The sequence below is a fragment of the Furipterus horrens genome, unplaced genomic scaffold (genome assembly GCF_987537825.1).
Source record: "Furipterus horrens unplaced genomic scaffold, mFurHor1.1.pri manual_scaffold_7, whole genome shotgun sequence".
Classification (NCBI taxonomy): domain Eukaryota; kingdom Metazoa; phylum Chordata; class Mammalia; order Chiroptera; family Furipteridae; genus Furipterus; species Furipterus horrens.
In genome coordinates this window covers 37,698,192-37,720,358 of record NW_028327177.1, presented here as the reverse complement: position 1 = coordinate 37,720,358, position 22,167 = coordinate 37,698,192, and the positions used below count along the sequence as shown (strand labels likewise).

Sequence of the window (22,167 nt, the reverse complement as noted above, 5' to 3'; positions counted from 1 at the left end):
TAAATAGCAGAACAATGTTGAGAGGGCATTGCTATCAGAAACAAATTATTCAAAAACACACTAGTTAGATCTTCATCATATTTTAAAATTGCTTTCCTTGTTGCATATGAGATAAAAACGAATCCTATTTCTAAAGTTATTTTTTGGCAATTTTCTCATTTATATTTAAAGGAACCGTGGCTGCAGCAGCTGGTCTTCACCCCGGACAGTGTATTATCAAAGTCAATGGGATCAATGTCAGCAAAGAGACACATGCCAGTGTTATTGCACATGTCACAGCCTGCAGGAAGTACAGGAGGCCAATGCGGGTAAGCTGCCTCTCAGCTTATCTAGATCTAATTCCAAACTGGCAAAGAAGCCCCAAGGGACAACAGAGGATGCGCCAGAGATGTGGTTTCCACTTCTAGGTTCACATTTAAGCACAGCATTGTAAATCTCATCTTGATTGCTTTATTGGCGTAATTAGTTATAATTGATTATGCTTAAATGGTAACATTTTATTGCTGCAGTATTGTTTCCTGCTTAAGAAGTGCTCTGCCCATTTCTATTTTCATTGCTATTTGAATTTTTAAATTGCTAACTTTATCAAATTGAAATCCAAAGCTTTAAACTGTTTCTTGACCCTTGTAATTGCTTTAGAATATAGAATGGTCATCCTGTGTCTGTATATATGAATTAAAGTGCTTACAATATTTATTATTAGAATTTTGTGAAAAGCAAAACTTGTGGGTTTTATGGGGTCTGCAATTGAATATATTTATTTAGGCAATTGAATTTAGTTATGAAAAGAAAATACCTAAATATACTTTTAATATTTAAAGTTTTTAGCACTGTCCTCTGATCCAAATTTCAAGTGCTATAGAGAAATAAAATTACAATATAAACAAAGCTTATTTTGTCATGAGGTACAAGTGAGTATTCAAGTAAAAGAGAAAATTTAACTCAATCAACTAAATACGAAAGGATTTTAAATGCAAAAAAAATCACAGAACTTCAAAGAAGAGGTTTTGTACTTTTTCTGTCATGTACAGTCAAGTACTGTTTCCTCCATTTGAGAATATGACTTTGTGTCCAAACCAGAAAGAGGAGTGGTTCTTTTTTCATAGTTCAAGCATGCTACCCCGCAATATATGGAACATACAAGAAAACAGCTCATCATTTTGCTTTTCTAATAAGGTCAGACTAGCATAGCAAGTTGGAATTCACACATCAATGCATAGGTTCTTCTGATTGATAGTAAGGAGGTTAATACATATTTATCGAACTGTATTATTGAAAGACTTTTTTAAAAGGGCACTTCTAAAATTATCAGATCTTTCCCTTTCTGTCAGAATTATAATAACTAAATTGATTGGACTTTTATTCCTTTTTATTTTTTTCTGCCTGGTTTCTTGGAGAGGTACTGTTGATCAATAAAAGGATTAAGAAAAAAAATAAATGGACAGAACATTTTACTAAATGAATAACATACTCTATTAGGTATCCATTGCCACAAATGGGCTGTCCTACAACTTGGGGGCTTAAACCAGTAGTTACTGACTATTTCTCTTGATTCTTGTGTTGATTCTGCGGGTTGATCGGGTATTGGTTCCTGTGAGGGCAGGCACTGCTGTGTCTGCATTTCACTGCTGGAGGCCCCTCGCTCCAGACTGCTCCACATGGCTTTTCTTTCCAGCCACCAGCAAGACTTTCCTTTCTGCACAGTGTTTGGATTTCAAGAGGGGATATTACAATCAATTAACTTTCTATTTACATCATATTTGCTAATATGCCTTTGGAAAAATCAGATCACATGGCCAAGCCTGGGGTCAGTGTGGGAAGAAGTTACATAAAAGTGTGGCTACTGGGGCATATGGGCCATTGGAGGCCATGACAGGTTGCCAAGATGTATTTGAGTGATCAAATATTAGCTAGCATTTTAATACTGCATAGCAATATAATAATTAAACACAGTTGGGAAGTTAATAATAAAAGAGAAAAATGGATAGTACAAATTATATCACAGTTCAATAGTGAAATTCAGTTTATAATCTCACCTAGGAAAAATATAAACTTAAAATAATGTAACCCTGAAAGCATTTACTTCATAGCTGTTATCGCTCTCATTTACCTAAATAAGACTGGCAGTGCTATTTCAATTAAAGTATGGTATGATTTATGACATGAAAGGATTAAAAGATAGTTACATCACTTGAGAACCAAATGAGATTAAAGGTGTTCTTCCAACTTTTTTTATTGGTTTGATGCAAAAAAAGCATTAAGTGTATTAAAATATATGTGACTGTTAGAGCATTTAAGTAGTTTGTATAATTATAGATGAGTGGTTCTTTAAAAAACTGTTGACCTAACACTTATTTATTAAAATGTAATCTGTAATTTATTTTAAGATATACTTGAGGCATTTAAGTAAGGCATGCAAGAAATATATCTTACTTAAAAACATACCTTTGGAAGATAAAATTTCAAGCTTTGAAAGGTCAATTTGTTAAACAATAACAATAGTTGCCATTGACTTTCTTTTTTAAATTATATTTTATTGATTATGCTATTACAGTTATCCCAATTTTTTCCCTTTGCCCCCCTCCACCCAGCATCCCCCACTCCCTCAGGCAATCCCCACACCGTTCCTGATGTCCATGGGTCAAGTGTATAAGTTCTTTGGCTTCTTCATTTCCTATACTGTATTTTATATCCCCAGGCTATTCTGTGACTACCTATTTGTACTTCTTAACCCACTTTCTATTAGTTTCTCACATTGATTGTCTTTCTTTCTCAAATTTTATTATTATTTTTTAAAACTAAAAGGAAAAATAAGATTGTCAGCTCTCCTTCTAAAGCAGGTTTATAAAATGGATGTGCATTTTAGGAAGCACTAGTGCCTCTGAGGCTTTTTCCTTCCTCATTTCCAGCAAGATTCCATACAATGGGTTTATAACAGCCTTGAGAGTGCTCAAGAAGACCTTCAAAAGTCTAACTCCAAACCCCCTGGTGATGAAGCAGGGGATGCCTTTGACTGCAAAGTGGAAGGTGGGTTCCTTCTGTTCTCCTTATTTGTTTATAGTATTCTCTCAATGTGCCTGTGCCTAGTCCCAATTATTGAAAATATTTTATGTTTAACCACTTCTGTTTTTCATTCTGGAATGTAAAGCTCTTTTTAAGTATAGTTGACATATACTATTGTATTAATTTCAGATGTCCAACTTAGAGATTCGACATTTATGTACCTTATAATGTGATTGTCATGAGAAGTCTAATAACTGTCTATCAACGTACAAAGTTATTATGATATTATTATTGACTGTATTCCCTGTACTGTACATTATATCCCCCATGATTAATTTATAGCTATAAGTTATACCTTTATAGCTATACCTCTTAATTCCATTTATCTTTTTTCACCCCCCCCATTCAAGCCACTTCCTTAAGTCATTGTCAGCAATAGATGTCATGTCACATGCATAAGTAATAATAGCTTATAGCTAACATGTAATAGCTACTGCACTTTGTTAGTCACTTTATTAAGTGTTTTACATGAAATAGCTCATAAAGTCATCAAAAAAGAAAATCTCCTAAGGATTGTGCAGTTATCACCATCCTCATTTTATAGGAGAAGAAATTGAGGCTAAGGGAGTTGTCCAAGCTAGTACAAGGTAGAATGAGGATTCAAACTCATGTTATGTTTCCTTGTTTTGAGTTTAGAGGTTGCGTAGACCTCCCTACTCTAATGTGATTTGCAGAACAGCAGCAGCAGCAGCAGCAGAACCAGGAGCAAGAGAGAGATGCAGAGTCTCAGTCCCACCCCATATCTGCTGACTCAGAATCTCCATGTTAATAAGATCTGATCTGAATGCACACTAATATTTGAGAAGTCCTAGGTTAGAAGGTCCATAGTTCCTTTGAAAATAATTTCTTGATTCAAGTAACTTTGACTGTATTCTAACACTGATAGTATTGAAAGAGGCAAACTAAAGTGAAAGGAGAGAAAGAGAGGCCTTTTGATAAGGATTTCCATCATGCTGTTTTCTCCGTGAAGCAAACCAGCAGATTGCTGTATTCAGTGGCTTCTTTGCCAAGGGTGAAGGGGCCCAGGCAATAACATTTATGTTTGCATTTGACCAATGCCCTAAATTACTGTTTCAAGTTTTTCACAGAAATCCTTAAATCCTCTTTTCCATTTTCCTGGTATCTTTTCACTCATTCATTTGGTTGGTGTCCCTAAATTTTTATTATAGTTTTAGTTTCTTCTAAACAAGCATAGGTGGAGAATTCTGTATACACACTGGCATCTATTATAAAAATTAATACAAAAACAATCAACATAGTGTGTAACATCATGCTGTTTTCCCTCCACTCCTAGAAGGCCACTTGGGAGGGGCCACTCAGTTCATGGACAGTATTAGAAATATTCAATCTCATTAGAGCAACAAGCCTGTTATGATAGTCAACTCTCTTATTTATGTAAAACAGGGTGAATCTCAGGACCTTATCCTGAGGCTCTTCTTTCTCATTTAGATTTAGCTTTTGCTAATCATCATTGCTATCACAGTGAAAGGTAGAGTAAGTTGAGATGCTCTGGAAGTTGATTTCTGGCTATTCTTGGATATTAATTATTTTAAGGTAAACCATTTCTCTGCTTTTGCCTATTTTATATTTGCTGTTTTCACTATTCTAGGGCTTGATTCTTTTAAATAAATGAATATTCTATTTTTGCTTATTTAATATTTACTGTTAGGACTCTCAGTGTTTCTTACTTGAGATTTTAGGTGTGTTTTTGTTTTTGTTTATTAGCTTTTTATGGGCCAAAACCTATAAGAAGATGGAAATGTTATTATAGTGAACGATGACAAATTTTCACAATAAGCTATCTCTGGGAGATGTTATTTGGGAGAAATCAGGCACTTTGCTGAAAAAAATGATTATTGCATCTCCTTTCTGCTTTTTCAATATGTCTATGTATTTTTTTCCTGCTTTCAGAGAATATTCTTCCAATGTTTAAGGCAGTTTTAAGAAGGCTGACTTTAATTTATGCATGCTATTAGTGAGAAAATATAAAATTGTGTGTACAATGTTTATATTTGAGTAAATAAGTATACATGTGGTCCATAGATCAAAATGGAGATGCGAAGATAAGGCTAGTCATGTTAGAATGGTGAGATTTAGCTCACTCCAGCATATCTTTTTTTAATGTTTGTCTAAAAAATGTTAACAAGGATAGATGTTTCATTTAGCACATCAGATTTAGCCATCCTTTAAAGAACTCATTAAATTTATTGAAAGAGAGTCAAATTATTTGAAAAGACTCACAAACATTTCATGAATTTTCAGAATTAAAATTGTCTTTATTCCAGAAGTAATTGACAAGTTTAACACCATGGCCATCATCGACGGGAAGAAGGAGCACGTGAGTCTGACGGTGGATAACGTGCACCTGGAGTACGGGGTTGTGTACGAGTATGATAGCACCGCCGGGATCAAGTGCAACGTGGTGGAGAAGATGATTGAGCCCAAAGGTTTCTTCAGCCTCACTGCCAAGGTAAGGGTGATTCTGGGAACAAGGGATTGTGTTCAAATACAGCAACTGAAACCCTCCTCCACTTCCACCTTAAAAAATGTAAAGAGCTGTGTATGTTTCATCCATCAGCCTGTTCAACTTCTTTTCTCCCCGAGTACTCAGTATGTGTACTGTCTTCCTTTTTTTTGGTACGCTTTGGAGCGCAGTGTAGATGGACTTTTGCCCAGGGGAGTGATAATTGATTTGGCAAGTCTCATCTGCATTTAATAAGTTTGCTGTTTGTTAATTCAGTATCATGTGCATGTTTCAAATGGTTTTCACAACAGGTGTGCTTTATTAAATGTACATAAGCATCTGAAGAGTATTTGAAGTCATCAAATATATTATAAATATTTCAAATTCTCCAAGTCTCAAGTTTATTTCATAACATTTCATGAAGCTTAGATATTATTTATGCATAGATCCTAAGACATTTATATAATTCTTGCTAGTAAAAGATATCATTCTTAGTCCTTAGGCTGTAGCAAGATAGGGAGGGAGGAAGTGAGTCTTCATCCAAATGTATAAATCATGTAGGAAGTGAGAGGTGATCCTGTGCTTGCTTTTCATGATCCTTCCACAAGGGAAATTGATCAGACTCCTATGGGACCCTCCACAGGTTAGAACTTTAGTGTTTAATCTGCTTTTATACTCCCCCTATGGGGATTCAGGTATTACAAGTAAGTAATATGACATATAGCTTCACTACCTTTATTTCTTCATCTCAATTATTGCTTTATATATGTGTAGTTGAGATAGATCTAAAACATTTATAGCATGTATTTTTTTAAATTTCTAGTGGGAGAAAATAATTACAGAAATATAAATGCACTATTTCAAAAATAATTATTTTATGTTTTTGTCTTATATTCTGAAAGTAACTTTTAAAAACTCCCATTATTCTGATTGCACTTACGACTATACGTATGTATTGATATCACATGTATATTTTACAACACCTTTCCAATTACATTATACTGTTAAAGAGCACCCATGTAAGAATTTGTGATCAAGTTATTGTAATTATCTCATTTTCTAGTTATTTCACATTTGAAAAATTACATCGATTCTTTTATATATGAGAACTGTGTAAGTTAGTACTTCTAAGTAGTTCCATTTAATACATGAAGAAAAGGAAGTCAAAGATGATAAAGGAAGTTCATATTTATAGACTAGTAACTCACACTCCACAATAATTAATGGACTAAATAAATAACTCATACTCCATATTCTGCAAGACAGGGAAGTGGAGGTGGTGAGGCAGTTCAGATAAATGCTACCTATACATTTCTCACAAAATATTTAAAAATGTTATGTAAGGCTGTAATCAATCATTGTGATCTTTGAACAATCAAAAATGCTACATATAAATATGACACATAAATAATTCTCAATTTATTGGAAATTCTCAGTGATACAGGGTGTGTATGTGTTTGCATGAGCATGTGTATACACATACACACACATACACCACCTTAACCATTGATTCAAATAGCCAAAAAGATGTACTAATTGAATACATAATAAGATGCTCAGACACTGCAGGTAACATTGATTATTACTTTAACTAAAGAGAACTTCTCACTTATTCATTCCTTCAGCAAACATTTGTTAATTACACTCTCTATAGTGGGCAAGTAAGGAGGCTATTCTATTGTTTTTCCTTAGTTTTTATTGTTGTGTAAAATTGAGAAAAAAATGTTCTGAGTAACATATAGGTATTGTATTCCCACATGAAAGTTTGCTAATTTATCCAGCAAGGAGCTTGAGAAGTCCACTCACCTCCTTCAGCAAGCCTGTTACAGCCAGCAGAAGGCAAAGCATAAGATGCCAAACACATAAGCTCATCACTTCATGACCAGGGCTTCACTGAACAGAGAAATCCCAGGCAGTGGCAAGAAGAGCATGGGGCGGTCACCTGTGCTGTGGAATTGTGGACAGTTTATTCGGTTAATTTTGAAGGTTTTATTTTCTTGTTCTGTTTTGTTTTGCATGTGTTCGGGCGTGTGTGTGTGACTACAGATTCTTGAAGCCCTGGCTAAAAGTGATGAACATTTTGTACAAAACTGCACCAGCCTTAACTCTTTAAATGAAGTGATTCCTACTGACCTTCAGAGTAAATTTAATGCCATTTGCAATGAAAAAACTGAGCACTTATGTCAGAGAATATCCAGTTATAAAAAGGTAAAATTCTATTTCTATATTTTACATGTAATATTATTTAAATGACAAATTTAATTCAATTCCTGATATTTTCATTACTTATTTATGTACCAGTTTATTGAAATGATAACATTTCTATAACTTTTTTAGTTTTTAAAATGCCTATAAATCAATTCCCTCATTTGATTTTTGCAAACTTGTAAGCGAAGTCATTATTCCATATTTTCCAAACGTAATAACTGAGGCTGAGAGAATTACTGTCAAAAGATAGAGTTGGGATTTGAATCTTGGCCACCTAATTCTGAAGTCAAATTTTAAAATTATGCTATAGTCTTCTTTTCTTTTTCTCTCAACAGAGGGATTGGAGCCCTTACTCAGAGTGTACATGGAACACTGGCTGTTCTAAATTGATCAATTTTTTCATTTTCTTAGTATAGTTTATCGAGCACCTTTAATATGCCAAGCACTGTTCTTGGGCCCAGGAAAATGGCAGCAAAAGAGAGAGGATCTTTCCTCTCATGGTGCTTATGTTTGAGTGGGGAAGCAGCAAAGAAGTAAATAAATATCTTCAAAGGGGGGAATTCAAATATAGAAAAGAGTTATGAGGGAATCAAAATAGGGAGCTATGGTGGGAAGTGCCCAGATGGTAACTTTATTATTATTTTTTTCAGATGGTAACTTTAGATGGTGGGGAGAGGAAGGGCTAAAGAAAGCCTCTTTGAAAAAGCAGGGCTAAAGAAAGCCTCTTTGAAAAAGCTTATACTGAATGACAAGTTGAGTGACCTTTGTAATATTTTTTACTTTTAGTCAAGTCACTATAATTGGGTTTAAATGTGTTTGTCATGGTTGATACCTCATGAATTAACTAGCAATGCATTAAAAATCTGAAGTTCCATTTCCAATAATTAGTATTCTGCCAGTATACAAATATGCCTCACTATCATGTATATTAAATGAATATTTCCCTTGAACCTCATACTATTCTCTACTACTGTTTGATTTCTTTGATCTTTGTCCTGAAAAGAGCTACCTACATGTGTTTTCTATACCTGCTGTCTTCCTCACCTTTCCTTCTCAACTCAGTCAAGTTGGGCTCTGGTCCCCTCCATGTAACTGAAATGGCTCTGTTTAAGTTCACCGATATTTTGACAAAGCTCATCTACTGTTGTCATTTCATTTGTATAAAATAACTGTTATCTGTAGCTACAATATTATATTCTTTTTATTTGTGTCTTCTACTAGACCATGAACTCTGTGTGGGTGAGAGTGGTAACTCCAGCATTTAGCACAGGCTCTGGCTTAGATGCTTCTCACCATATTTTTGAATGAATGGATATTGATTAAAGTGAAAGAAGGCAAGAGAAGTGAAACTGCCTACTATGGTAGAGGCTGTGGCATAATATCAATATATATTATAAAATTGATTTCTGAGCCTTTCTCTGTGCCATGGGAGAGTTACTAAAATTTTTGTCCTGTAACTATAATGGAAAAGAACTTCTGACTGAAAGTTTGCATTGCTATTGAATTTTTTAGTAATTATGTTAATTGTGTCCTGCATTTCAATTCATTCCCATTTAGATCCTACTGTGTGCTAGAACTTTGTTCAGATATATAGCTACAGACATGTGATTATATGTATATTAAACATGAGAATGCAGTTTAATGTACATATAAGATAGTTCATATTTTAATGCTAAGCTTATATTTTCAAAATTAATTTTTAATGTCATATCTTTTTTTTCCTGAATTTAACCTACAAAAGTTAGACAGTAACCAGTAGTAGTCCTTATTTTTATTCTTTTCAGTCCCAAAATTACTATTCTACTAGTAAAATAAATAGATAGGATCTGGTTATAGTTTTCAAGCTAAAAGAGAGCATAGAGCTGATTTAATCTGTATCCCTTACTTTACTAAGAATGATAAAAAAGAGTGATTCGCCCAGCATCACATCAGGTATGGGGACAACATAACTATAACATGAGTAGCTGGTGGCTCTTGGTTCTTCGTTTTAGAAACTAGAATCCAGTTCAACTCTATGAGATGCCTATTTATGGTGCACAAGACAGACATCAGCATTGCCCTCATGGAGTTCACCAGCTGCTATGGGAGACAGAGATAAGAAAATTACTTGTAATTATAAGGAGGGTTACAGTGTACTATAACATAGCACATAACCAGAGATTTTGAACCTAGGCCAGATCTCTAAAAGGCCTCTTGATGATTTAACAGAACTTGAAAAGGCATAGGAGTAAGTTTGGCCATGATGGAAGGAGAACATTCTAGGCACCCTGACTTGTGTGTACTAAGAGTGAGAAGATGGTGTATGAGAGGAACTGAGTGAAGACCAGAGGACTGCAGGGAACAAGGGGAGTTAGCTAGAGATCAATAAGCTAGGTATGATTAGTCTTTGGGCAGTTGTAGAGATTATGGCAAGGACTGGATGGATTTGGATGGCAGAGTTTTAAGCAGTGGAGTGGCTACCCTTAGAAGTTGTGTAAATCCTTTGAGTATTGCTTTATTCTCAGTGGCATAACAGCGGAGACCACATCAGTCCTCAGGCTGATCCTGGAGTGCTCAGCAATGATTAAAAGAAGGCATGGGAAGTACCATTTGTTCTGCCTGTCATCCTGCCATTCTCGGTCAACAGCACCACACCTTGCTGTCTAAACCGCACAATTTTGGATTGGCTTTCTCACAGTCTTTGGGATAATCCCGCTTTCTTCTGCCCTTGTCCTGACAGCTACCCTATTCTGCCACTTTGCCTCACTTTAAAGATAGAGACCCTCCCTGTATGAGTCTCCTAGGACACTGATTTCTCTCTCAGACTCTCAGCTCTTAGGAGGAGTCTATGGATTTGAGTCCTAGGAAGTGATATTGGTCATTTAAATTAATTTCTTTTAGCACCTACCTTGCAATCAGAGTTTCAAAGGAACTGTATGCATTTACTGCCTATATTGCTTTGCTTTATTAAAATGTGTGAATTTTAAAATAAATTCTAATGACTTACAATTTATTTCACTTGTTCCGGTTGACATGATTTAAGTTTCTTTTGATCTTGCTATGGATGATGAAAGTGAAATGTTTGAGTTATCACTGTGTTCAACTGCTGTTTATTTCTTCTTTAATTTACAGTTTTCACGTGTACTAAAGAATAGAGCCTGGCCCACCTTTAAACAAGCCAAATCTAAAATATCTCCACTGCACAGCAGTGATTTCTGCCCTACGAACTGTCATGTCAATGTGATGGAAGTTTCTTATCCCAAAACATCGACCTCCCTGGGGAGTGCATTTGGTGTTCAATTAGATAGTAGGAAGCATAATTCTCATGATAAAGAAAATAAATCTGAGCAAGGTATGTTACCTTTTGAAACATGGTCAAATCATGAAAAGTAACTTAGTCAATCATAATTGTCCCCACATCCCTGACACTGGATAGATTTCTGGTGTCTAAGCAAGTCTGAACTTGTGTAAAGAAAGACTCCTCACTATAATCATTTGGATAACTGTGTATAAGCATTTACAGAATGAAAATAGAGTATGTAGTTTTATTATTTTATTATTTTTCCTTTAAGAAGAATGGCTGTTCTTGACTTTCTTACACAAGATAGGCACAAGTCATTTTGCTGTGAAAAGCATTAATCTGGAATGGCCCTGTAACTGTGAGAAAAATACAGGTGCATAATACAGTTCCCACCATCTCAGCAGAATGTGGGACCAAACTGAATTCCTCCCCTTTACCAGCGATTTCCCATAAGTTTTAATTCCTGAATTAAATTCAGCATTGGGTTGGCATTTTTTAATGTAAGCTTGGGCCTCTGAAATGAATTGCACTGGATTGTTAGTGTACGTTAAAAGCAGTAACTACTACTATGTAATGATTTTACCTCCTCAGGGAAGCTGAGCCCGATGGTGTACATTCAGCACACAATCACAACCATGGCGGCGCCCTCAGGCTTGTCTCTGTCACAGCAGGATGGGCATGGGCTCCGGTATTTGTTGAAAGAGGAAGACTTAGAAACCCAAGATATCTATCAGAAACTGCTGGGCAAACTTCAGACTGCACTAAAAGAGGTGGAGATGTGTGTGTGTCAAATAGATGAGTAAGTTTTTTATTTACTGTATTTTTAAATGTAGCTGTGGAAAATGAGACTTTTGAACATTTATCACTCTCTTTAGTTTTTGGAAATGTATGAGATTTTTGCTGACCATATAGATCCTCTTCATTTTAACAACTTAGAAATGGTAAAACATGGCAAATATATATATGTGTATATATATCTTAAGGAAGCTTTAAATACCAGGGAAGAGAATGACAAAATTTCATTGTATAGAAAACACTAAATAAATTTTAGTGTGAAAATATTAAATCGAAAAATATGATTGGAAGAGTATTAACTGTGTATAGGGGTTTTCTTGTAGCCTTTGCAGAGAAGAGTATAGTATTTGGTGTACATGCACACAATAGATGTTTAGGAGAAATTAAAATAACAAATCCTTATCATACTTCTTGAATGAGTAAATCCAAAACTTTGTATCCTTTGGACCAATGACCAATATTTTATTTTCACTTCTGATTGAATTAATGGTCCACTAAGGAGTAACCCAAATAGCTGTGCTAGTAATTTGAAGGATTTTACCGAGTAAGACAAAGGAAGTTTATTATAACTTTTCTGAAAAAATTAACTCTGAATCTTATTGAAGAGTTTGACAGTTGGAAAATTAATTGCCTGAACTCTCCAGGATGATTTGCCACATTGCGGCATGTGATTATATTTCATATCTAGTCAAGGCAGCTCTGTGGTCAAAATGACATGGCATGTGGAATAACACAGTGTCTCATGTATACAACAGGATGAATAATAATGACACATTACAAGTTTGTACCAGAAATTATAAAAATTAATACAAAAAGCAATCCACATAGTGTGTAACATCATGCTTGCTCATCGTTCAAGGGGTTGAAATTATTGAACATCTCCAAAGTTGGGAGAATCTGAAAATAGTATAAACACTGTTAATCTTCTTTTTATTGTGCCTCTTTTTGAAATTACAGATTTAGATTGCTGTTGGGTATGTGTGGTATAGTACACACACACAAAGATCTTCCCATACTTCCATAGATAATTCACTTTTGACAAAATATTTAGAGCTTATTCTAAGCCTTTGTTGCAATGAGACATTATACTAATGAAGTTTTACTTGACATGACCTCTGATTTTACACATCTTGGAAATTTAGAGATCAAAATCTGCATATTGGATGCATTCTTTCTGTAAGATGATCTTTAAACGTTTACTATTTACTATTTTTCCTGATGTTTTAGTGAGTTAACTTAGTACAATTCTGTTTCCTATACCTAATACACTAGTTTTTAAAAATGACTTATAATATTTGTATATTATATTGTGACTGCCCCACTTACAAATGAATTTAATAGTTTGAGGTTCCTAAGAACAGGACACTTTTTAAACAACTGTATGACATTTTTGAATTATCTTAGAATGACCATGTGACCTTGTAACAGAGAAGTTTATATTTTAGGGCATTATATTTTGCTTTATTTAATAAATCAGATTTTATTATATGATTTATTCTATATTAGAAATCAGTTTTTTCCTCTGAAATATTTTAGAAATGCATATAAGCAGATTTATAGGCAATAAAGCCATAAATAGTGGCATGAATCATGTATCCTAGATCTCAAAGGGTTTTAGGAGACCATCTGGACCAATCCCATACTTCCAATCAGGACAAGAGTTTTTTGTTTTTTGTTTTTTTTCCTTTTAATTTTTTTATTGTTCCATTACAGTTGTCCCAATTTTTCCTCTGTTGCACTTCCCTGTGCCTCCTACCCCCCAACCCCCCACCCCATTCCCACAGTCAGTCCCCACCCAGTTGTCCATGTCCATGGGTCCTTTATACATGTTCCTTGATGAGACCCTTCCTCTTCTTTCCCCCGTTATCCTCCTCCCCCTATCCCTCTGGTCTGTGATCTCACCTATAACAGGAACCTAATGAACAAAACAAACAAACGAGGCCAAGAGTTTTTATTCCTACTTTTCAGAAGGGGCCTTTGTCAGTGGCCTGAGCCACACTGCCGCAGAGACAAGGTCTCTAATGCACTGACGACCTAGCACTGCCTGGCATTTGTGCAGGCTTTGTCAAAGTGTGTTAATTCTTTGACTTTTTATTTCTGCCAATGTAGATAATATTTTTCTCAAGAAAATGATTAGAGCCAAGGAGCTGCCTTTTCTTGGTTTAAAATGCTTACATTTAAAGCAGTAGTTGCAGAAAGAAATTATTTTTATTATCTAAACTACTTAAAATGATTACCTGTTTTTACTTAAGATTTCCCACTGTGTTCTTTAAAACCCTTTGCTCAGTTGTGCATCTTTATTAGGAAAGTGACATGAAATGAGCAAATTATTTGAAAAACTTCCTTGTTCCTCTCTATGTGCACCATATAATTTAATTGTAAACATAAACATGCTCCACATAATTCAATGTGCAATATAATCACTTTAAGATAGTACAGTTGTCAAAGAGCCTGGATTCCCTGTCGCCCTAAGAATTCAGAGGTTCTGCAGTGTAGTCAGGCTCACCACATTATTTGAAAAGCTAGTTACCAAACAATTTTCTCCCCATGTAGTAATTATTCTTGGTCAGATCTAGACGTCTCTGCAGAGTAGAGAAACAGCTCTCAGCTTCTTTGCCAAGTTTTAAAAGAAACTGCCTCAGAACACCCCATTACTAGCCTTTTTAGAAGTCATTCATTCTTGTGAAAGGGCCGGTGGTGACCTTATCTTACTCCAAAGTCTGGTTGCCCTGTCACTTGGGAACACTTCTCCTAGAAGTAAAGTTTCATTTAACATGTAGGCATTCCACTAAATCCTCCTATTTTGTTCAGGTCTAAAGATAGAACTAGAGATTAATTTGCTGTCTAGTACTATAAAATAAGGCAATGTTATGATTTAATCAAGACTTGTGATTCTTGTTACATTGTGGGATGCCGAATACTTTTGTCACTTAATGGGCTATTTTCTGATTAATGACACTTAAGTACTAGACATAAGTAAAAGGGAAAATAATTAATTCATGGACAGTCTAAAACTTTCCATGGGATTTCAAAGTACAGGGTGGAAAGAAATAAAGAACTTTGGGGCTATTGAAGATAGGAAATTTGAAACAAACTTCATTTTGCAGGCACCCCATGTCCCAGGATTGAGCTATGAACAAAGCGCATTGTAGGACATTTAGTGAGCTGGGGGTTATAGATGGGAATGGTCGGGCTGGCAGTGGAATTAACTTTGAAGTTTCCCAAGCCTTCTTCTGGTAAATGTGTAAGAGGGCACAGCTTCATGAAAACTAACATTTATTGTGGATGCTTTTGCACCAGGCACATGATGTCACTTTATGCGCTGACTTATTTTGTTCTACAGTCCCTCTGTGATGTGGCTAATGAACCACTGGGAAGTATCACAGACATAGCAAACTTAAATTCTAGACTTTCCTCTTAAATCCATGTCAAGCTCTCCACCATCAAGGTTTCCCCTTTCTCAGTATTTCCCAACTATTCAGTTCATGAAGCCAGAATCTGGGTCTCGTGTTTGGTTCTTCCCTTTCCTTCCCCTATGCCTCCAGTACTCCACCAAGTTCTGTCAATTACACCTCAGAATGTATCCACTGTATCACCTTAGTGGGGTTCTGATCATTCCATCTCTTCACGTGTGCCCGCTGTAGGAGTTTTCCTGCTGTGCCTCTCTCTGATACATTCAACATTCACCTGTGCCACTGGGGTCTGTACATGTAAATCATCCTAGTTTCCAGCTGAAAACCATTTGATGGCATTGCAACGCCGTTAAAATAATATTGAATGAGTCATCATGGCCTGCATGGCCCTCCATCTGCTCCTGTCCCCTCTCTGAGTAAACTCATCTCCCTGAGCTCCTGCCACACTAGCCCCTTTCTGTCCCTGGAACTTGACACACTGCCTGGTCAGCTCTGTTCCTGAGGTCTGCCTGGCCAGCCTTCTAGGCACTTGAGTGTCAGGCTCATGGCCCGTGTATAGAGAGACTCTGCCTAGTTCCCAGCATAAAGTAGTTACTCCCATGTTCTGGTCACTCACGTCATGTTTTCTTCGACATCTGCTTTATGTACAACTCTTTTTACCCCCTTCATTGTTATGTTAACTCAAAAACCTCACAACAAGGTTTCTTTCCTGCTCACTCTCCATGCCCACCTGGGCCACAGGGCCTCTGCTGCACAATGGCCTTCCTCGGAGTCCAGGCTAACAGCCCTCGTCACTGGGGTGTCTCTGCTTGTCACAGCAGGGAGAGGGAACAAGGCAGACTGCACTGGCATAAAGGCTTCCACCTGGAAGGGACCCATGTCACCTCCACTCACAATGAAAACAAGTCACATAGTCATTCCCATCTTCACAGTCATGTGCCCAGGAGAGCTGGGATGTGATGGACAGCTTTAGCGACCACCTTCCTCCCTACAAAGTGTCTCAGGGACAAGAAGGGAGATGGTGTTCTGCTGAATTAGGAAAGTACATGTGTACAAGGGGGGGTCCCATTTCTAAAATGAGGATGATAGTAATAATAATAATAATAACAATAATACCAACTTCAAAGGGGGTTTTAGGGCTTGGCTGAATTAATATCTGTTAAGTACTCAACACAGCTAACACCATATGTTAGCTATGATATGCATATGCAAAATACATAACTCTATTAATCAAGGACATCAGGAAAAGATGGACTTGGATTGGCCTGCTGCTCAGGATTTTAATTCAGAATTAATGGACCTACAGTAGGTAACTTAATATTATATATGATTATGTATGAACAGAAGTAAAGGAAAATGTGTCTGCATGCACAGATGTTAAATTTTATGCCTCATTATTGCTTTTAAGAATCTAGAAATTTATGCAAAAGCATGGTGTCAAATACTGTTTTTCTAACAATTGTTAGTGTAACACTTGTTCCCACAGGGTCAGTGTGAGCATAATTGCAGCTGTTTCAAATGAAAAGCAAATATGAATACAATTCATGGGACTTTAAAAGAAATGTTTATCCCATGGCTTCTAATTTAAGATACATAGAGCACATAGGGCTCCTTGCAAAAGAACTCTTGCAAACTCTGGGTTTCAGAGTTTGTCTGTCTGTGCTCCATGGAGCTTGGGTAACTGGAGTTAGTCTAATGTTTCAGTCTTTTGGGTGGAGGGAGTGAATACATATTCATTCTGTCTTGCAAGACATAAAAGTATCGTTCCAAATAGAAAAGCGGTGTTTAACACGTAGCCTCACAGAGTCCTGAACTAGGGACCACAGCTTCCTGATTGTCCCTGATTTCTAAAAACCACAAACTACCAAATGTTCTTCCGGTATCATATCACAGTGACATCTTATCTGACTATACAATTTGAAGTTGCAGATCTGGCTTCCTGCCTCTTTTTATTTTTCTTCTTAATGGTTGTGACTATCTGATGTACTAGACAGTTTAATTGTTTATTGTTTGTTCCTTCCCAGGATTTTAAGCTCTATGAAGGCAGGGGCTTTTGTAAACTTTGGTATCCACAGAACTGAGACCAATGCATACTACAATAAATGTGTCATAATTAATTAATTAGTAAAAATCACTAAACAAATCTTTACTCAATGCACAGCATTGGGCTTGACATTATGGGATGTGCTTATAAGAAATATGAGACATTTTTATGGTCTTGAAATAAAACAAACATGACATTGCTGTGGGAAAATGAGCATCAAGATATGTACATGTGCTGTCGACCAGAGCAGAAAGTCATTGCTCTTTGGTAAATGAGAAGGTAATTGTTGGCTAGAGAAGCCACACATGGATCCTTTTATTCAGATGTGATTTAATTCAAGTTTTATAGCATGTTGGTTGATAGTAAAGATGGATTCCATTTTTGCATAATTTTGAGTCACACAGTTCTAACAGAAGCCTTTGCAGCTAAACATACAAGGCTAGAGTGGTGGAATTAGTGATTCTCAAAGTCCAAAATCAAGTTTTACTCTGGTTCAGCATCTGCAGATGGCATTTTAGACTTGAACCAAGCTGGAAGAGCCCTTCATTAGGGCAGATTTGCGACATTTCATCTTGACTTGCTGCAGATGATGTGGGAGGAGCCTCTGCTGCCTTCCTATCCTCACCTCCTGTGTGACTCTGATTAGCATCCTATGCCTATAAGGACCAGGACTCCTATTAGGCTGAGCCTTGAGGCAGGATTGGTCAATGCATCAAGGCTGGGAGACAGCAGCAGGCCTGTGTTGGTAGGTGGCTTTTTAATATCTGAGGGTAAGTCAGTGAAGGTATTAAAGCACAGTTAGTGTTTATTTTAATATTTTGGTAGCCATTTAAAGTTTCCCAAGTATTTTCATATAGTGGTGATAGCAGATAATGGCCAGGAGAGAGATGACACCCGGAATGTACCAGGAATGTGTCGTTCTTATTTTATTGTCACCTCTATCCTGTGGGTTAGTTATTCTTGTTATTCTTATTATTCCCATTTCATAGATGTCAAACAGACTGTCATAGTTTTGCTTTAATAACAAAGCAAATAAGTGAGAAAACCAGGATTTGAATGCAGCTTTCTACTCTAAATTGTGTGGTGTTTCTATTACTTATTCTGTGAGAAAAAAGTAAACTTTGCATGACAGGTATTTTTATGTGGTAGGATGTTTACTTCATGTGAAACACAGATACACTCTAGATAAATCTGTAATCCTTTCATATCAACAAGTAAGCAGCCAGTTTGAAACCGTGCACTTTTTTCTTCTTCTTTTTTTTTTATATCACAATACAGCCTTCTGTCTTCAATAACGCATTCTCCTAAATTAGAACGTAAGACATCTGAGTGCGTAGTACCGACAGACAGTGACAATGAGAAGGGGGAAAGAAACAGCAAACGAGTCTGTTTCAATGTGGCAGGAGATGAGCAGGAAGATTCAGGCCATGACACCATCAGCAACAGAGACTCTTACAGGTAACTCATTCATTCCTTAAACTCATTCATCAGCCAACTCACATATGATTCTGTTTTCCACACAGGTCTTAAGGAAACAGTTTGATTATTGTTTTTGTTCATTGCTTACAGAATAGCTTCTAGCTATTACCAATCCCAGACAAAGTGTAAGAGGACAACATAACCTTTCAAATTCTTCCCTTTTATAATCTGAATAATTTTGAAAAAGCATTTTTTTTTTCTCCAGCCAAGTGGGCCTAACTTGGGGAACTTGTTTTTGTTTTTTGGATTGTGTGACATCTATGGCAAAAAATCAAATTGTGCCTCTATTAAAGTTTTTTTCAAATATCTGTTTCTGATTATTGGATAGTTGGGTAGTGAATAAGAATTTTTTTTTTTGTCTTGCTTCTCCCCTTTCTTCTCATATTTTATGCTCCAAGCTAATTGAACTAATCTCACTTGCTCACTCCATGACCAGCTTTGTGTATTTTTTCCGCCCTTGCATGTCTTCTGTATATTTTTGGTGGAGCTGTTGTTACAAAGTACCAAGACCTCGAGGCCTTAAACAACAGAAACTTATTTATTTATTATCCACAGTTCTGGTGCTAGATATCCAAAATCAGGGTGTGAGCAGGGTCGGTCCCTTCTGAGGGCTGTAAGGGAAGGATCTGTCTCAGGCCTCTGCCCTTGGCTTGTAGATGGCCGTCCGCCCCTCTGTCTCTTCACATATTCTTGCCTCCAATCAGATCTTTGTGTCTGAATTTTCTTTAATAAGGACACCAGTCATACTGGATTAGGGCCTACCTTCATGACCTCATTTTAACTTGATTACTTCTGTAAAGACCCTTACTCTGAGTAAGGCCACATGATGGGGTTCTGAGTGTTAGACTTCAACAAACAAATTTTGGGAGGACACATTTCAACCCATCACACCATGTCACATCCAAATTCTGTTGGCATCTTTCTACCAGACTCTCAAATGATGGCTCCGCCAATGAACTTTCTTAACTGAGTGCTTTTTCTCCTTTGAATCCTTGTGTCCCCTGAAGTGTCACCAAGGACTGTTGTAACCTGCCAGCTGTGCTATGTGTTCAGCTTTAGCATCTCTCATTTTATTTACATTAATTAAAGTGACACTTCTCTTATTCACTCTTATTTATTAAACAGTGTATTACAATGAAAAGTTATTAAGTAATTATATTTCAATCAAAGTTATTCCCACCAGAGATGTTTAGTACATGCTAATGGCTATTAAAAACATATTTTTACAAGCCATGTGGAAGAACAGATGATCTCACATAATTCCCACCACAATCCTATGTGGCTGGGTCTGATATTAACTCCATTTTATGGATGAGGAAGCTGAGACCCACAGTACTTTACCTCATTTACCTATGAAACCAGGTGGTCTGGCCTCCAATTTCTGTCTTAGCCACTCTGCTGTCCCAATTTGTATGTGGAAGGGATTTTAACAAATACATGAGTTAATTACTCCCAGAGATTTAATAATAAGTCACACAGATTGATCACTTTTACCATTTTATTTACTTTTAGCGTCTAAGGATACCAGTATGCTCTTTAATAGGAACCTGTGATTTCTCTCCAGTGGGAAATTACTTGTCTAGAAATACTGTCTCACCTCAAATTCTAGTTATCTAGTAATTAAAATTACCATCACAGTCTCCCTGTTGGCAAAATAGACATTTTAAATGAAACTTAAAGTTAAATAAGTCATTTTTATTTATTGTGAGAGAAAAAAAATACTTAGTCTCCTGCACTCTTTCAGTTATCTGGAGTATACCCAGTATGCCCTGGCTGGTTTAGCTCAGTGGATTGAGCGTCGGCCTGCGAGCTAAGTGTCGCTGGTTCGATCTTCCAGTCAGGGTACATCAGAGAAGGAAAACTCTGACTCCAAAAAACCTCCGCTGCCTTGCGGCATACCTCTTCAGGGGAAAGGCTAAGGGAGTAAACCCCGACAGAAAATCCGGAGCCGGAGTCCCTAAGGCGGTTTGACGTTGTAGTCAACACCGGCAACTCCTGCGGCGCACCTGAACCCAAGCTGTGTCGACTCCGTCTTTCCCTTGGACCCTTCAGCTGCGAAGAGAGGGGGGGTCTGCTGCATGGGCAACAGCAGACCCTCCATATTACCCTGCCCAGGCTCTGTAGCTTCAGCGTCATCGCAAGATGTCGATTCAACACGGGAGGAGACAGATACCGTGTCACTCCCGAGTCGGACTGCACAGCCATTCTTGGCGGTGCAGATAGACTCTGAAGAAGCTACACCATCGTCTCTCGAGACGGACGGCTGCCGACGACGACGACGACGACGACGACCCACACTCACTCACAACCATTTTAAACCTTCCCTGCAGCATTCGCCAGTATTGCACGTTTACAAGGTCCACGTCCGGTGCTGCACGCTGAGGTGGAGAGAAGGCTCTCATCCCACTCAGGGCTCTCAGTGGGCTGTTGAGAAGTTATACTGAAGTTACCAGGAAGGGTTGAAAGGCAGAGATCATGTAACAGGGCTTTATTAGTCTCTCGTAACAAATTTACTGCAGGCATATTCCTCAAAGAGATTATGATGAATTATAAGTTTAGCTTGACTCCTAGTTTTTGTATCTATACATTTTACAAACTTATAACTACCATTTAAAAAATTCATTTAGGATTAAGTTATACGATGAGGAAATATGGAATATGATTGAATTTAAAATACATTTTGTTAGTTTCATTGTTAGAAAAGTTTATCTTACCATTTTCAATAAAATCTATTAATAAATAGAGCTGTCGCCCAATAAGTTTCTGTCATAAGAAATCACAGGGCAGGTGTGGCAAATGCAATCTTAACATAAATGTACCTCCTTTTCAGCGACTGCAACAGCAACCGGAATTCCATCGCCTCCTTCACAAGCATTTGCAGCAGCCAGTGTAGCTCGTATTTCCACAGCGATGACATGGACTCGGGTGCGTTGGAGAAGTCATTGGCGCTTTTTGGTGCTAATGCTATTGCACGTTCTCTTCAGGGATTGACTTGTTTGATCCTAATGCATTTTTAGCTTTTATCAGTCGTCCTTAGTGACTGCACGTGTTGCATTTCAGTCTTATGCACTCAATGAAGCCAATTTCCCAATCCCATTATAAACAGTGAATTAAAAAGAAATGAAGGGAACAACACATTTTTAAATTACCCTAATATGTGTCTTATGATATTTCTGTGATACTGTGAAGGATGACAGGCACACAGGAGGCAAGTTTTACTGAAACATTAGGCATGTTGATTGGGTGTGGAGGAGGGAAGGGCCTTGAAACTAAGGACTTGAGGACAGCCGGCACACCCGAAGGGGCTGATATAAATGCTTCATAAGTATCTTGTTTTGTTTGTGTTACAAACAAGGCTTTTCAGCCAATTAGGATAAAATTTTATTTTAAATCTGCAATTTAATTCAACAATTTAACCATG

At 37.0% G+C, this 22,167-nt stretch overlaps 1 protein-coding gene across 1 annotated transcript in view; it reads left to right on the top strand.

Annotated features, from left to right (window-relative positions):
• PREX2 (phosphatidylinositol-3,4,5-trisphosphate dependent Rac exchange factor 2) overlaps positions 1-22,167 on the top strand; it is a 231,973-nt gene that overhangs the window by 127,491 nt on the left and 82,315 nt on the right. The window contains exons 20-27 of the mRNA XM_090283596.1: positions 172-308; positions 2,910-3,027; positions 5,349-5,533; positions 7,574-7,735; positions 10,847-11,066; positions 11,607-11,814; positions 18,546-18,725; positions 21,577-21,671. Coding sequence (XP_090139722.1) covers positions 172-308; positions 2,910-3,027; positions 5,349-5,533; positions 7,574-7,735; positions 10,847-11,066; positions 11,607-11,814; positions 18,546-18,725; positions 21,577-21,671 — 1,305 coding nt within the window. The remainder of the gene's footprint in view (positions 1-171; positions 309-2,909; positions 3,028-5,348; positions 5,534-7,573; positions 7,736-10,846; positions 11,067-11,606; positions 11,815-18,545; positions 18,726-21,576; positions 21,672-22,167) is intronic.